General features: G+C 37.2%; 2 protein-coding genes across 2 annotated transcripts in view; both read right to left on the bottom strand.

The window, feature by feature from the left end:
• Positions 1-3,420, bottom strand: part of LOC107785601 (DNA-directed RNA polymerase 1, mitochondrial) — a 30,031-nt gene extending 26,611 nt beyond the window's left edge. Inside the window, exon 1 of the mRNA XM_075241248.1 lies at positions 2,200-3,420. Coding sequence (XP_075097349.1) covers positions 2,200-3,060 — 861 coding nt within the window. The 5' untranslated portion in view covers positions 3,061-3,420. The remainder of the gene's footprint in view (positions 1-2,199) is intronic.
• A 2,386-nt stretch (positions 3,421-5,806) lies between these two features.
• On the bottom strand, positions 5,807-13,606 carry LOC107785602 (heat shock protein 90-5, chloroplastic). The gene is made up of 19 exons (XM_016606945.2): positions 13,142-13,606; positions 12,526-12,599; positions 12,037-12,162; positions 11,874-11,967; positions 11,675-11,758; positions 11,440-11,583; positions 10,981-11,097; positions 10,359-10,403; positions 10,168-10,248; positions 9,934-10,038; positions 9,706-9,846; positions 8,548-8,640; positions 8,296-8,373; positions 7,937-8,191; positions 7,480-7,582; positions 7,091-7,265; positions 6,870-6,975; positions 6,308-6,397; positions 5,807-6,191 (listed from the first exon to the last, which is right to left on the bottom strand). The coding sequence occupies exons 1-19, from the start codon at positions 13,418-13,420 to the stop codon at positions 5,985-5,987; spliced, it is 2,397 nt and encodes a 798-aa protein (XP_016462431.1). The 5' UTR covers positions 13,421-13,606; the 3' UTR covers positions 5,807-5,984.
• Positions 13,607-15,596: the final 1,990 nt, after the last annotated feature.

Raw genomic sequence — 15,596 nt, 5'->3', positions numbered from 1 at the left:
CTCATAGTGGCTGAGATGATATGATAGGATGCCCTCGTTTGCGAACGAGTCATTCGACTGCTCTCTAGTTGCGAGTTTTTAGGAGGAGCAGGAGACTCAAAATCATCATCATCTGGGGCCTGGACATGCACATTAGCGTCAGAATCAGGGCTTGAGGGCAAGTCCCTCAATCTTTTCGCATAATCGAACTTAACGCCTTTTCCAGCAACCTTCATTTTGCTTTTAAAAACAGGTATTTTTGAATGCATTTTCTACATCGGCGAGCCCGGGATGGTGCAGCAGTCCGGTTCCTGAGAACGACTCCTTTTTCCAATGTCTGCATGGTAAGGTCTTCATCCTCCTCTTCCTCTAAGATTGCATTGTAGTCCATGTCTTCCTCATCTAGAAACAACTTCCTCATACTGGCCAAAACCTCGTCTTCCTCAGATCCCCACATTATATTAGTCTGGCGGAATGTCTCGTCAAAAACTTTTTGATGTTTTTGACGATAAACTCTTCGACGATAAATAAACGGTTATATGACGATAAATGAGCACCTCAAGAGGTGTAGACACATAAACAGGAGCACTCAAAGAATCACCAGGCATGACCAGGTACGGTGCAAAATAAGATGACACATAGGAGTACGTAGATCCCGGATCAAATAAAACTAAAGCATCTCTGCTACAAACCAGAACAGTACCTGTGATAACTGCATCTGAAGCCTCAGCCTCGGGCCTGGCTGGAAGAGCATAACATCGGGGTTGGGCCCCACCACCCTGAACTACATCTCTAGGACGGCCTGCAGCTGGCTGGCCTCCACCTTTAGTGGCTTGAGCTCCTCCTCTAGCACCTCTACCTCCACCTCTAGCACCGAATACTGAAGCTGCTTTATAATCAATGAATGATGCCAACAAAAAAGGACACTTGAAGATGAACAAGAGAATCTTTTCTATGAAATCTTTTTATTGCATGCCCCTCAGAAGAGAAGGGAAGTGGTCCTGCATATCACAAGTTGGATGTCGGAGCTCCAGGGGAAGTGTGTTTCTTCACATGGTTAGGCAGTTAGGAGTGCTATCCTCATGGCAAATAATCTGGAGAAGGGAAACTTTTACATACTAGTATGTGCTGTATGTGCAAATTGTGGGAGACGGCGTGAATCATTTGTTTCTCCATTGTCAAGTAGTGAACCACTTACAGTGAACAACTTTGAACCTTTTTGGAATTTAATGGGTGATGCCAAGGAGAGTGAAGGATATCTAGGCCACCTGCACCATTAAACAAAGGAATTGGAGAGAAGAGGGCTTGGGAGATTGGCATGGGCATAGGTTCCTTGGAGTGAGAGAAATAGGAGAGCTCTAAAGGGTGTTGAAAATACACTTGTGCATATACTATTTTTAGTCAATTTTTGGAGCACCCATGAAATTTCAGTGAGTCTTGATGATTGGGTGCGCTTTGTGGCGAACCATGGTTTCTTGCAGGTTCTACCACCTATGTATACCACTCGTATAGCAGGTTTTTCTCTGAATTTATCAATGGAACTTTTACTTTATCAACAAGAAGAAAGAGATAATTTTGCAGCATCATTTCACCCATATTGATAGTGCAACATACTACACATGAATAAAGAAATGAAAAGTTACAGCAATCTCTCCCTAGTTCCATTAGCAACTTTTGGTTAAGAGACTTCTAATAAAGATTAAGCAAGCTATGGCCAGAAAAGAAAAAAATCAAGTTCGCTAATCAATAAAAGACAGTGCAGGACAGCACATTAAATCAACCGGACTATCTAAGTAGCTTTCCCCACTCCTCTACGGATGTAATCTTGTAATCTCTTTCAGTTAATGTGTTTGTGCTATCGCTCTATTCTCTGTCGACTACCTATCCTTTCTAGATGAGAGGGGAGTGTCTTAGCACATGGTCACCAAAAAATAAGTAACATCCAAACAAATGTACAGGCAGCAATAGTTAGCAGATCATAAACTGCACTTACAAATAAAGAAAACTCTCCATGTAACAACATTGCTCTGTTGGTCGAAGAAAAGGACCCTAAGAAACCTAGAGAGGAAAAAAACCAATATAGGAACGAGCAACCTATATAGGGAGTGTTAGTATCGTCCTCTTCTTCTTTTATATTTGGTCAGTATAGCATGCTAGAATCTTATCCAAATATATAAAATTGCATGCAATGTACATATTCAAACAAAGCAATACACGAACCTCATGCTCAATAGCTTCACCAATGTGGGAAGCAGCTTGTACAACTCTAGCACTGCCAGTTCCTCCACCAGTCATTAGCAAACCCATCAACTTGTGCATTGTAATCACAGCCATCATTTCAGCAGGCAATTGATCAAAGAACGGAGCATATGCCCCGCGGTTCTTCCCTTCATCACACAACTTCTGCTCAGCAGCTATAGCATCTCGCAACGGCTCAAACCAACCCAAGAACAAAGATTTCATGTAAGGCAAGTTTGGTGCCAGCTTTTGCTCGCACATATCCATCAATAGCTCCTGATACTCCTTCGCCGCCTCTTCCCACGCTTCAGTTTCTACCTTTATCTGCCTTCTCCTAAGCAAATTGTACTTCCCAACCCCCATCCCACCTATTGTTTTAGGCTGTTTTGGTTGCAAATTGGTCTTCAAAGCCTCATTTTCTTTGTTCATTTCCTCTATTAATTCTTGAATTTCATCAATATCTTCTTCAGATGTAGATGCAATAGCTTCTGCAGCACTACCATAACTCCTCAAAAATCCTAAAGATCCACTACCCCTCTTACCGCAAACACGAAAATCCCCTTTAACACTTGAAAAGAGTGAATTTTGAGACAAACCCAAGTGAGGATTTTTAGAACTTTCTTCACAAATGCCTTCTAAATGCCTAACTTTTCTACTAATTCTAGAAAAGATTGAATTTTGAGACAAACCCAAGTTGGGGTTTGTAGTACTTTCTTCACACAAGCATTGTAAAGGTCTAGTTTTTCCAAAAGAAGAAGAACACTGAGAAAAACCCAATAAAGCTGAATCATGGCTGTTTCTGAATTTTCTTGAATAAGCTTGTTTTGATATATATCTCCACATATTCAGTGGATCTTTTTTTATTGGAAAACTGAAGAGAAAAGGTTAGTCTTATTGACTGGTAAGTTGAAATAAAGGTGTAGAGAACTGATTAAAGTGTGAAAATAACATCAAAAGGTTAACTTGGAGAAGAAACAATGCGGGGGAAAGAGAAGAAAGGGAAGGAGGAGGAAGAGGGGGTTGGCAATGGAGGCTGCCTTAAACCCTTCAAAAAACCTATTCTTTCGTTGTTAGGAATTAACTAATGATATTCGGGTTTTACTTTTACCTTATTGGGTGACCCGTTTGACAGTAACTTTGTTCTACAGTGGTTTCAGGTATGGGGTAACTTATTTCCCACTCAAAGTGTGCCCTCACGAGATTGGACAAAACTTTAAAAAAGTAAATTAAATACTAGCTCGTTGATAAGTTGTCTCGCTCCAAAGTTATAACTAGAGGTGTTAAACTAGCCAGGTTGACCAGGGACCGGCCCGGATCAGACCGGTTGAAACCCGAACCGGCCCGACCAGGGATCCGGCAGGGTTACTGGGTTAGGGGGTTGATTCGTTGACTTTAATTCATCCGATTAATCGGACCGATCAAACCAGGTCAACCAAAATCCATGTAGAATAGGTTAACCGGCTCGGGCCGATTTAACGGCTAGATTTCAATTTTTTTAAAGTTTTAGAGTCTAAGGCAATGCAAAATCTTTGAATTTACTCTTTTTTCGTTAATTTACTTGTTAAATATAAACTTTACAATTTGTAAGTTTGAATTTTGAAATAAATGTAGCACTTGCAATTTATAAGTGCAATTTTTTCCATCTTCATTGTATTCTTTATATTTTTACTTTATATTAATATAAAGTACAATAGTTATACAAAATACAAATAAAAAATAAAATAAAAATACTAACTCGGCCCGGCCCGGCCCCTTGGACCCATAACCCTTACAGTTTATTTTTAACCCGGATGAACCCGGACCCGTTAAGCCCGGTAAAAACTAACCCGTAACCGGCCCGGATCGGAAACCGGCCAGTTTCATTTTTTTTCCAACCCGGACCGGCCCGGCCCACCCATTTAACACCCTTAGTTATAACCTACCCCTGACTAAATATTCATATTGCCTGATGTTTTAAGTCTCCGAAAAACTATTAAAATAATTGGAGACTTCTGTTAAAAGAAAATCTTAAAATCTATTTGTTTACCCTAAAAATGGACAACAATTGAATTTATACGCGGTTATAAGAATACGTGATATAATTTGGCACAAAATAAAAAGATACGTAAATTGATATTGAAATTAACTGTAAATAGAAATATACGCAAACCAAAAGAAATGTATAGCTTTGGCTCTCGAGCTAGGTCGCCCTCAAGTCAAACGAGTATTTTACTGAAAAATATAAACAAAATAACATAGTATTGAGAGCTTAAGAGAAAGATAGTATATTGCTTTGTATTACGTGGATATGATGATGTTTACAAATGATCAGACCCCCTTTATAGCATGGGAGTCTCGCTCTTGATACAATTTTAAATACAGTAAGAAATTTCATGATTGGCTAATTAATCGACCTCTTCTTGATACATGCTGGGATTCGCGCCGCGATCCTCGCCCGATTCTGTGCTGGCTTATCATTAAATTAAATAAATGAGGGAAAAAAACACTAGATATCAAATCGTAGGAGTAAAATGCTAACTTTCAAACAGCATATACAACTTATCCAATTTTCGATTTTGAAAAAAAAAATGCTAATAAAAGTTAAACTTAATATGATATTTTGTTTAAACAAACAAGCCATGCAAAACTGTTGTTTGATCACGGACCACAAGTCCACAACAACTTCATGGAACTAAGACCACTTAAAAGTATTAAGGAAATGTTACTTATTTTATATTTTCTTTTTCTGTCTAGACAGATGCACACAACGACAAATAACCTACAACTTCGATCTGATTTCCATATCTATAATTTAAATTGTTATTTAGTTTGAGCCACACTTTTTATCCACCATTTTTGCTAACTCATATTTGTTTTCTTTATGTTGGTTTACTTTAGTTTTGCTTTTAATATAACATTTGTCGAAAAGAAGCTTAATACTATTTTAACACCACTAACAGAAGTTAGATTTTTTGTGCATATTCACACAATTAAATCACATAAAAATCAACTAAAAAACTGTCAACACCAAACATAGATCGCAACCTGAAAAGAATGGTAAATAATCTACTCAATTTAGTCAAATTACAGAAAAGACGATGACGACAATAACAACAAGTGGGATCTGGCGCAAACCTTACTCATACCCCGAAGGAGTAGAGACACTGTTTCTGAAAGACCCTCGGCTCAAGAAAACAAATTACAGAAAAGAATATTTTAAAAATAATATTAACCGCCCAAAAAAAAAAGTTAAAATCTTAAGTGACACTTTCAAACGCAAGCAGTGAGACTCATACCAAGAGGAACGTGTTTACAGTATTTGTGAAAAGTCATCAAACAAAAAGCTCTCAAGCTTTTGGTCCAATAATAAGAAAGCAACACGTGTCAAATTGTACTGCAGCCAAAAGCCTAATATTTAAGTAAAAATGTAGAGAAACGGACCTATTATCCACCAAATTTCAAACGGTTCGCTCTCTTTGATTACACAGAGAGAGTATAACATAAGAACAATGCTACATTTTATATTGCTACCTTTGTGCTAGTATAGTGGTTTGTGTTTACAGGAGATAACATAGTAAATTTTAATGCAAGAGGGGCCAAACCAACCAAATCTTACTAATTCTATAACTAATTTATTCATGCCAAAATTTCTTTAATACAATTTCCATTTTCTCCCCTATAACATTCTAGTACCCCCTCACAAAAACCAAAAATGCTCTACTCTTCTGGCAGTTCCTGATGACATGCCAGAAAGAATGCCTAAACAAGAATGACAAAACACTTTAACATCACTCCCAATAATCGTTGCTCTCGGTCCTTACTTCTGATGGCTCGACGACTTGTACCTCTGAGACTTCGGCCGAACCTGCATCCGACTCTGTTGAAGTTTGTACTGATGTTTCTGACTCGTCTTCCTCGGATCTGCCCCATCTTCCACCAAGAGCCATTGCCATCATCTCATAGATCTTGTTACCCAACTCAGCTGGACTATCAGGCTGTTTCCAATGTGCCAATGTTAAAAATTCATGTATCAAGTAGAAACAACTTATTTAATATTTGTTCTACTAAATTGAGAGAAGGAAAAAACTATGTTCTGTTCCACAGTACTTACAGTAAATCCACTGGAGATCAATGCAGTGTCGTACAATAGTTCTACAGCTCGCTTGGCATCAGAACTGTCGGGTGCATTCTTGCATGCAGCCTGCAAGTTCCACAAAATCATTGGTTGATAAATACGTAGGATTCTTAGTCGACCTTTACTGTATTATTCTTTTTATAAGTTACTGTATTTTTCTTTTAACAATGGAGAAAAACAATTCCTGTTAGCAATGCACAATAATAATTGTACATTTCATCGTCCTACTTCATCTTTTATTGGAAACAAAACTTTTATGAACATATTATAAGGCTGATATTCTTCAATGAATTTATAGAATCAGATGACTGAAACTTCACGACACAATCTCAGAATTATCTTCCCTAGCATCAAGTGATCATCATAGTTCAGATGGTCAGAATGACATTCCATCATGTTACCAAATTTCTGTAGGTAAAATTGTTTCATCATTTAAAATTCTTACGATTTCAGATATCCTTTTTTTTATTTCACAACACTTGTTCTTAGAGTCGAAATCAAGGAACTAGCTTATGCAAATCAAGCAAGGCAAACTTACATTTAGGTCTTTGACGATTGGATGATCAGGATTAACCTCCAATATTCTTCTCCCTCTCATAAACTCCAGGGTTGAAGTGTCTCCCAAGGTTTGGGCTCTCATCAACCTATTTCATACACAAAGGAAACAAAGATCTTCAGCACATAGTTTTGCAATTTCTAAAATTAAATGAACTGACAAAGAATAGGAAAAAAAGAAGATAAAAATCATAACCCACAGACCTTTCCATGTTGGCAGACCAACCGAACTTTCCAGATACAAGCACGCATGGTGATGAGCTTAAACGCTTGGAAACCTGTACCTTAGCCACCTTATCACCCAACTGTTGCTTTATCCAATCACATAGAAGATTGTACTCTTGCTTGGCTTCCCTTTCTTTCACCTCATCGTCATCATCTGAAATCAAATCCAGAGATTAAAATATGTTCACTCTGTGGAAAGAGGTCAAACTTCAATGACCATTTCATTTCTATTTCTCCAATACCCCTTCTGTTGTTTATTTGCGTGTTTACAGAGTGGGAAATACGAATTAAAGGAAAACGCAGAAAATATAGAGAAGCAATAATTTCTATACTGAATTCCCAGCCAATGCGAGAAAAATTAAGCTTACCAAGCTCTAGGTCCTCTTTGCTTATGTCAACGAACTTCTTTTCCTTGTATGTTTGTAGATTCTGGATAGCCACCTCATCTATTGGTTCGACAAGATACAACACCTGTATCACAGCAGCACAAGAAAATGTCAGAAGAGTGTACAAAGAGAGGGTATTCTAGTGAGAACTTAAGCCCGATAAGGTGATTCTCCAGCAGAGCTTCCCCTCCCCCACCCACCCCTTTTAAATGCATGTTTTGTCTTCCGTTGGACATCCTACTATGACATGACATGCAGATTAAGGTGAGAGTTGGATTTTTGTGTTGTTTTAGCGCCATATGGGGACAATGTACTGGCCACAGGTTTCTTTTTCCTCAATATAGAAATAGATTGACAAAGCAGGACTCGTACACCTTTTTGTGATATACACATATACAATTCCATTTTTGTTACACTTTCCGGGGGATGAAGCACATACCTCAATACCTTTCTGAACCAACTTCTCCAAGAAAGGAGCAGTTCTAGCACTCTGTAAGCTATCAGTAGCCAAATAGTAAATGGCCTTCTGGTTTTCGCCCATGTTCTCAATATAGTCATCTAAGCTTATCAACTCTTCTTCGCTTTTGGAAGAAAAAAATCTCAGTAATGGAGTTATTCGCTTGTGATTACCAGTGTCTTCAATACATCCCAACTTTATAAATTTACCAAAGTTCTCCCAGAATTTCTTGTAATCCTGTAACAAAATAGCAGCGTTTTTACGGAATTCAAAGAAAATTATGTTTTGATAAGGAACCAAAGGAAACTACAAAGGTAAAGAAAGCTTTGATGAAATTTTACCTCCTTGTTCTCACTTTCAGAGAGATCCTGAATCATGTCAAATGTTTTTCTCACTAGTCTCTTTCTCATTATCCGAACCTGGGATGAAATAACATAATTGTGTTACAATCTAAGAATAGGATCTTCCTTTTCAATCAAACTGCAAAGGACATCTTGAGTAATTGACCATAATGCAAACTGCGAAACAAGAATACAGTTGACATACGAAATGTCTAAAATGTAATTCATTGAAGCACGAAAGTTAGTTCTTACAATTCGGCTCTCTTGCAGAATTTCTCGTGAAACATTAAGAGGAAGGTCATCTGAGTCCACCACTCCTTTAACAAAGCTCAGGTACCTCGGAAACTGAAAAATGCAAACAAAATTAGCATCAACTGATAAAAGCCACTACGTTGCACAATCTCTTCTTCTACCAACGGCACTCAAAAGTCAATTTAGAACAGCACAATCTCTTCTTCTACCACTAAACACACATATCATTCTTTTATTCTGCAGTACACTTGTTGAACATGATTCAAAAACCACTTCTCTTTACGTGCATATTAATGTCAAATAGGTAGCTCGAAGAATGAGACTATGAATTTGTTTGGTAGACTGTTCGTCCCTGATGACTGTCTTACAAATGGGCCTCAGTATGACCGCTACTGCAGATATATACTTCGCAGGGGACAGAAAACAGAGCTTAGAAACCACAACACAGCAGTTCAAACACCAGATAAAAGGGGTTCATGTGAGAACCTCCTTCACACGAAGCAACACATTCTCAGGTCGTTGGTGCAGAAGTTCAAAACAAACAGGATCTGAGAATCAGTTGCCTACTTTCCTTAGTATGTGCCTAAAATTTTGTACTGATATGAACCCACAAAGTACAAAAACTAGTAACTCATAAAACTAGTAACTCGTTTGATAAAGCAACAATGTCTAATAGAAAACAGGAAAGACAACAAAACTAGAAGACCAAGTAATCATTACAAAAGTAACAACAAACCCAGTGGAATCCCACAAGTTGGGCCTGGGGAGGGCACGCAGACCTTACCCCTACCCTAGGAAGGTAGAGAAGTTGTTTCCGATAGACCCTCGGCTCAAGAAAGATGAAAAGAAGCAACATATAGTTTGACATTTTACCAGTTATTATAATCAAATTTAAGTTCTTGATATGGCTTGGTGAAGCAAAGAAATGAATAACACACAAGTTGAAGTGACATCAGAAGCTTATTCTAAGAGTTCCACACCAATAACACAGCAGGACCAATTGACCATCCAGACAAATGCTGATAATGGAGGGATTTAGTTCATACAAAGAAACACAACTACCATTTATGAGAAACTACACAATAACACAGGAGGTAGATATCAATTCTCTTGACATGTCTTTTACAAGTTGCAAATAGAGATAAACGTAGAACTCACCAACTCTCCATCAAAATCATCAGAAATGAAAACCCGCTTTACATGCAACCGTATGTTCTTTGTCTTGGGATTTATGACATCTTCATTGTTAAGAGGAGCCATTCCAGGTATATATAGGACACTTCTAAACTCCACCTCACCCTGCACAAATTGTAATATCAGAATTAAAATACCAGTTTTAAAACTGACAAAATGACAAGTCATCAATCGAATATGAGAAGTGAATACCTCTGTAGTGAAATGAGTGTACGTAAGTGGATCCAAGAACTCATTAAAAGTTTTCTTGTAGAATTCCTGGTACTGTTCTTTCTCGACTTCTTTTGGATTACGCATCTACATTTATTATGGGGGAAAAAGGATTTTTCCAAATTAGAATAACCGCTAAAACATATATCAGACATAAAAAAAGGAATATGACATCAAGAACACACAAAAGAACTCTCGCCGTAGTCAATAACTCACCCATATAGGTTTTGTTTCATTTGTCAACTCCCAATCCCAGTACTTCTCAGTCTTAGTCTTCTTTATCTTTTTCTTTTCTTCCTGTCATTACAAAGAAAAGGAAGCATGAATTCCACTGCCTCAATAAGCTGAGAAGTGTAGACACATACTGAAGAGAATACACCGTAAGCAACTAAGTCTGAAACCATCACCTCTGTTTTTTCTTCTCCTTCCTTTGGTTCTTCCTCCTCCTCTACCTGTCGAAATTTAACATTGTAAATTAGGACCAGCAGCATAGGTGAATAGAAACTAGCATCGGATAACGAGTTGAAACCCCCTCACGTGATGATGATGATGATGATGACAATAATATCAACGAAGTTATCACATGAAAATGCAAATCAGACATACTTATCATAATAATAGCACAAGCACTACAACAACCTCTAACTTTTTTTGCAAGTATATTGTATAAAAGATGCAAGTGTATCAGTTTTCTAAGCACCAACTGGCCCCCACAATCTGGCCCTGGCAATGGTTTTTTCGAACTTAAAAACTTTTAAAGGCCTCAAACTTAGAAATTTATCTGATCCCCCTTCACATCATCAAAATAAGCGTCGAGGTAGCTTTGCTAATAAGAGTAGTAGTACATGGATGATTTTTTATAAGGTTACAGAAAGAGGGAATTAACCATCTAAAGCTCTGGAAAATATATTCATGAACAGGAAATTGTCCATTAGGCATTAGCTGAAACCACAAACAATTTCTCCTCAAACACCAAAGACAATAGATGAGATAAGTTTAAAACAGCTTTAGAACATACAAAAAACTTACCTCAATTGTTCTTGATTTCTCCTGCCATGTATAAATTGGAAAAGAAATAAACTGTGAATAATTCTTCACCAAATCCTGGATCTTTTTGGGCTCCGAGTACTCGTATTTGTCATCATCCTACAAAAGATGATAGCCTATCAGAATGCATTTTCAGTAGGAAACAAAACCGTTCACAATGCTCTCTACTGATCCTTCTTATCACAAAGAAGAAGATAAATTACAATGCTATGATTCTCAGAGTTAAATGTCTTACAATTCTCAACCCATTATCATGCAGAGAAGACATCAGATGACATGTTCAGGGATGGATATTAGGAATTTATCTTTACTTCGTTATAATATTCTATAGTACAAAAATTAGGAGAAGAAACAAAATAAAACATTGAAGCTCGCACATGCCAAACCCAGGGGATTTAGGAGCAAAGAGGCCAAGAGAAAGGCGCAGAAGTATTGCAGTACCCTCAAATAAAGTGTAATTTGTGTTCCTCGAGATAGAAGGTTTTCAGGGTTAGTTTCCTCTCTGATGACATATGAGCTACTGTCGGCCACCGACTCCCAAACATACTGTTTAGCTGACCTTGGGCTCTTTGTGGAAACTACGACCTGATTGTACAAAAAGATCAAAAGATAATAAAATCAGTGGAATTGCAACGGCTATTTATTGATAAATAAATCATGTACAATGAACAGCTACCTTTTGAGCAACCAGAAATGCAGAATAGAAACCAACACCAAATTGACCAATCAATCCATTGTCAGCTCCAAGATCTTTGTTTTCCTACGGAAAGGAGAGTGGCTTAACTCTTAGAGACAATAACTTTAAATCACAAATTAACAACCAATGTCAGAGACCTTGTGAAGTTACTCCACAACATGAAGATACCCTCTAGTACCTTAAGTGCCTTCAAGAATTTCGAGGTACCACTTTGGGCAATAGTCCCGAGACAGTCTATGAGCTCCTCCTTGGTCATTCCAATACCGGTATCCCTGCATTATCAATTAATTAGCCCCCTTTAAAAGGAAAACATAAATGCAGCTAAATAATAAGCCACGTACGTTATGGTAATAGTCCCATTGTCTGGATCAGGCTTGATGCGAATCTCTAGCTCACCAGAATCCCCAAGTAAAGAAGGCTCCGTCAAACTCAGAAACCTCAACTTATCAAGAGCATCACTAGCATTACTGTCCAAAAGAAGAAGCCAAAGTCAGCAATAGCACATAAAAGGACGAGAGGAAAATTTAAAAAACAATTACAAAGCATCCCAAAGGCTTACTAGTGCATTGAAAAAAGAAAAAGAACCCTATGAATAACAAAAGAAACAATGGTAATGGCGAGAGTCAGATATCAATGGCAAGTAAGAAAATGAGACACTTAATCTATGACAAATAGATGGTTTTGGACACAAACATGGATCATGATGTCTATGCCGACTACAACCAGTAACTTTACACGATGAACAATTATATGTTATCAAGAAAACAATGAAGTAGTATTAAGACGTTTCGCCACTTGGGAAAAGAAAAGAAGGAGAGAGATGTCCCCACCTCACAAGCTCTCGCAAGAAAACCTCCTTGTGACTGTAAAGGCTGTGAACAATCAAGTCTAATAGGCGACTGACCTGCAAAAAACAGTATTCTAAGTTTTAACATCTGAATAAGAGAGTTAGAGAAACAATTATGGACAAAGGACTTTAAGCTAAATTATATTAAGAATTCAACAACTCCTAAAATTGACTAAAGATTAAATATTTACTATGTCGGAAACCACAGCAATGATTACTTCATAGAATGAATTTCTTATTGATAAAAAGGAACATCTAAATTCTAACTGCCAATTCCTCTTCATTCAACTGTACCACAATAACAAACTAGCCGAAAATGAAAATATGAATCCATTGCATCCATTCAAAAATTCATGGAATCATAAAACAGCAACAACAACTACTACTACTATTATTACGCCTCAGTCCCAGACAATCCCGAACAAATTGGGGCTGGCTAAATCATCACGAACCACGTCAGTCCATTCAAACTTATCTCATGCCAATATTATGCAAATACAAAATTCATAATATTATGACTAGCCAAAATTCATGTATAATCCAAATCCAACCAATACAACTAAAAACTTAAATTTTACTCAAGAAAATAAAAAACCCACCTCAGCCTGATACTCATGAGTCTCCCCAGGACTCTCAGAAGCTTCCTTTTCAGCTACAGCAGAAGCCTCACACCTAACAACTACTCTACTGTCCCTCTTTTCTTGTAATTTCCACTTCAACCCAGATTGTAAAAATCCATTCTTTAAGTTATTTTTAGGCAAGAAACCATTTTTAAGACAGACCCTATTTGTATTACCACTCCCCAATACAATAGAAGGGGAGTAAGGCACTGAAGCCATAGGAGCAGAGGTCAAACTCCTGCTAACTACAGGGGCCATTAGCTAAACTATTTGGTGTTTCTATTGAGTTTTTCAGTGTGTGTTTTGTGTGTGTATGGATAAAGGGTGTGAAGATGGGGCAAGAATTCTTGAGGGTTCGTCTAAAAACCCTGGAAGTGTGAAGAAGGGGGTTTAAGGGGAAAAGGGAGGAATGTTCTAGAACTGGAAATATAATTGGGGGGGTTAGTTTTGAAGTTTGTGTGTGGGGAATTATAAGGTGAGGATGCTGCCATGTCAGCAATTACAATATCCTTATATGTTAGTAACTTTTATTATTTGCATTGGAAAAATACTACTAATATTTTTTTTGTATAATTCAATGCTCCTGTTAGGAGTTAGACATTGCATATTAGCATTTGTGAACTAATTATGACAAGTGATTTTCATGAAATATCTATTGCATATTAGCATTGTAATGATAGAAACGATTTTTATTCGTAAACTAGTGAATTTATTTACGCTTCGCGCGGTCTTGAAAAGCCTCATCAAATTTTCTTAACTATTATTTGTTATTTGTTAGAACAATATTTTTAATAGTGACTTGTCTTGAATCTGTTCAATTTCTTCCCATTTAGATTATATGCTCCCATTGAGTCGCATAATTTCTGTACTAAATAAATGGAAATCACATGAGACAATATCGAAACCACACATCTTAAGTCCCATTAAAGATGGTCACCTTGACAATTTAGTTCATTTTTATATTGATTGGTTTAAATTAAAGTATAAGATGAAGAAAACGAACAATCTTAAGCTAATATGTCAAAATAAAGGAGAAAAAAAATAACAGGCTACCTATAAAAAACACAAGTTTAAAGACAATACTTATTAACTCGTGCTCTACTCAATGGTGGATTCTGTTCTTGCAATACCAATTACTTGTGCCCAAAAAAAAAGGAAAACAAAACTATTGTCCCCTAAATTATGTACAGAACACTCTCCAAGCTTTGGCGAGTAGAGTTGTTTGGTATCTATAATTGTGGGAGGCAGTACAATGAAATTGTCAAGGTGTGCGTAAGCTGACTAAAACACTAACATCATAAGAAAAAAAAAACATAAATCTAAATCTTACATTACAACTAAAGCCACACGCACAAGTCTCGTCAAGATCACCCCCGCATGAACCAGCTCTCTCAATATTGAACCAAAATAAAAAGTCGACAACAAAAAAAAAATTAACTCGATTAAAGTCTCAAAAAGGGAAAAAAAGATCGTTAGTCAACCAATGAATGGAGAAAAAGGAGCAAAATTGATCCTCCTAACTTTTATATCATGTCAAGACTTAGTGAAAAAAATGCAAAAATCTCCATTAATTAGAGAAGAGAACGCGAGAGAGCGAAAAGAAAGCATCATAAGCTTTTCATATATTTTCATGCGTGTAAGAATAAGATATTACACTAAATAGTTCTAAACAAACAGAGTATTACAAAAGAAAATAGATATTCCCAAATTAACCTGATGCTGGAAATGACCGGTGTAATATAGTCTTTCAGCACCGTATACCCTCTAGCACATATGCACTTCAAGGTTTTCAAGTGACATCCCCGTTTCTCCCCTGCCCCTACCTCCAAAAGAAAATTTTAAGAATGGGAAAAAACATGATATATCACTTGCAATGGATGTAAAGCCTTGAATTTTATGTTGCTTTGGCCACTTGAAATTTATCGTCTAGACACATTCTACTCACTAACCAACAATATGCAGCTTTGTCCTCCACTAGGACCTCCATAAGATTGTTGTGTTGGAATTTGAGATTAATTAGGAGTGTATAAATTTACACCGACTCACTACTCGATTTCTTGACAGGAAAATAAAGAGAACATTTCATCACCATTGCATAATTAGTTGGTATCATTTATGAATTTTATTTATGTCAACAGGAGTGTAAACAAATATTATCGGAGAGCTTTTTGAGGAAAGAAGCAAAACAAAGGATTGACAATTAGGAAGATGAATGAAATACAACCAATTTGTAGCTAGAAGAGAAGAACCGTTACCATACACCTTTTCATTGTTTAGAACGTTTCAGCAATTATTTGCGTGACAAAGTTTCAGGGATAGTTATTGTCACGACCCTAAAATCGAACAGGCCCTCAACCTCAAAATCATGAATCAGTACAACACTGTTGCGGTGCGCAGTCCGATCCCATAATGTCCTCACAACACAGACCATTGG

This window comes from Nicotiana tabacum, chromosome 20 (genome assembly GCF_000715075.1).
Source record: "Nicotiana tabacum cultivar K326 chromosome 20, ASM71507v2, whole genome shotgun sequence".
NCBI classification, from domain to species: Eukaryota; Viridiplantae; Streptophyta; class Magnoliopsida; order Solanales; family Solanaceae; genus Nicotiana; species Nicotiana tabacum.
Note: the sequence above shows the minus strand (reverse complement) of the source record. Positions and strands in the feature narration are given on the sequence as shown.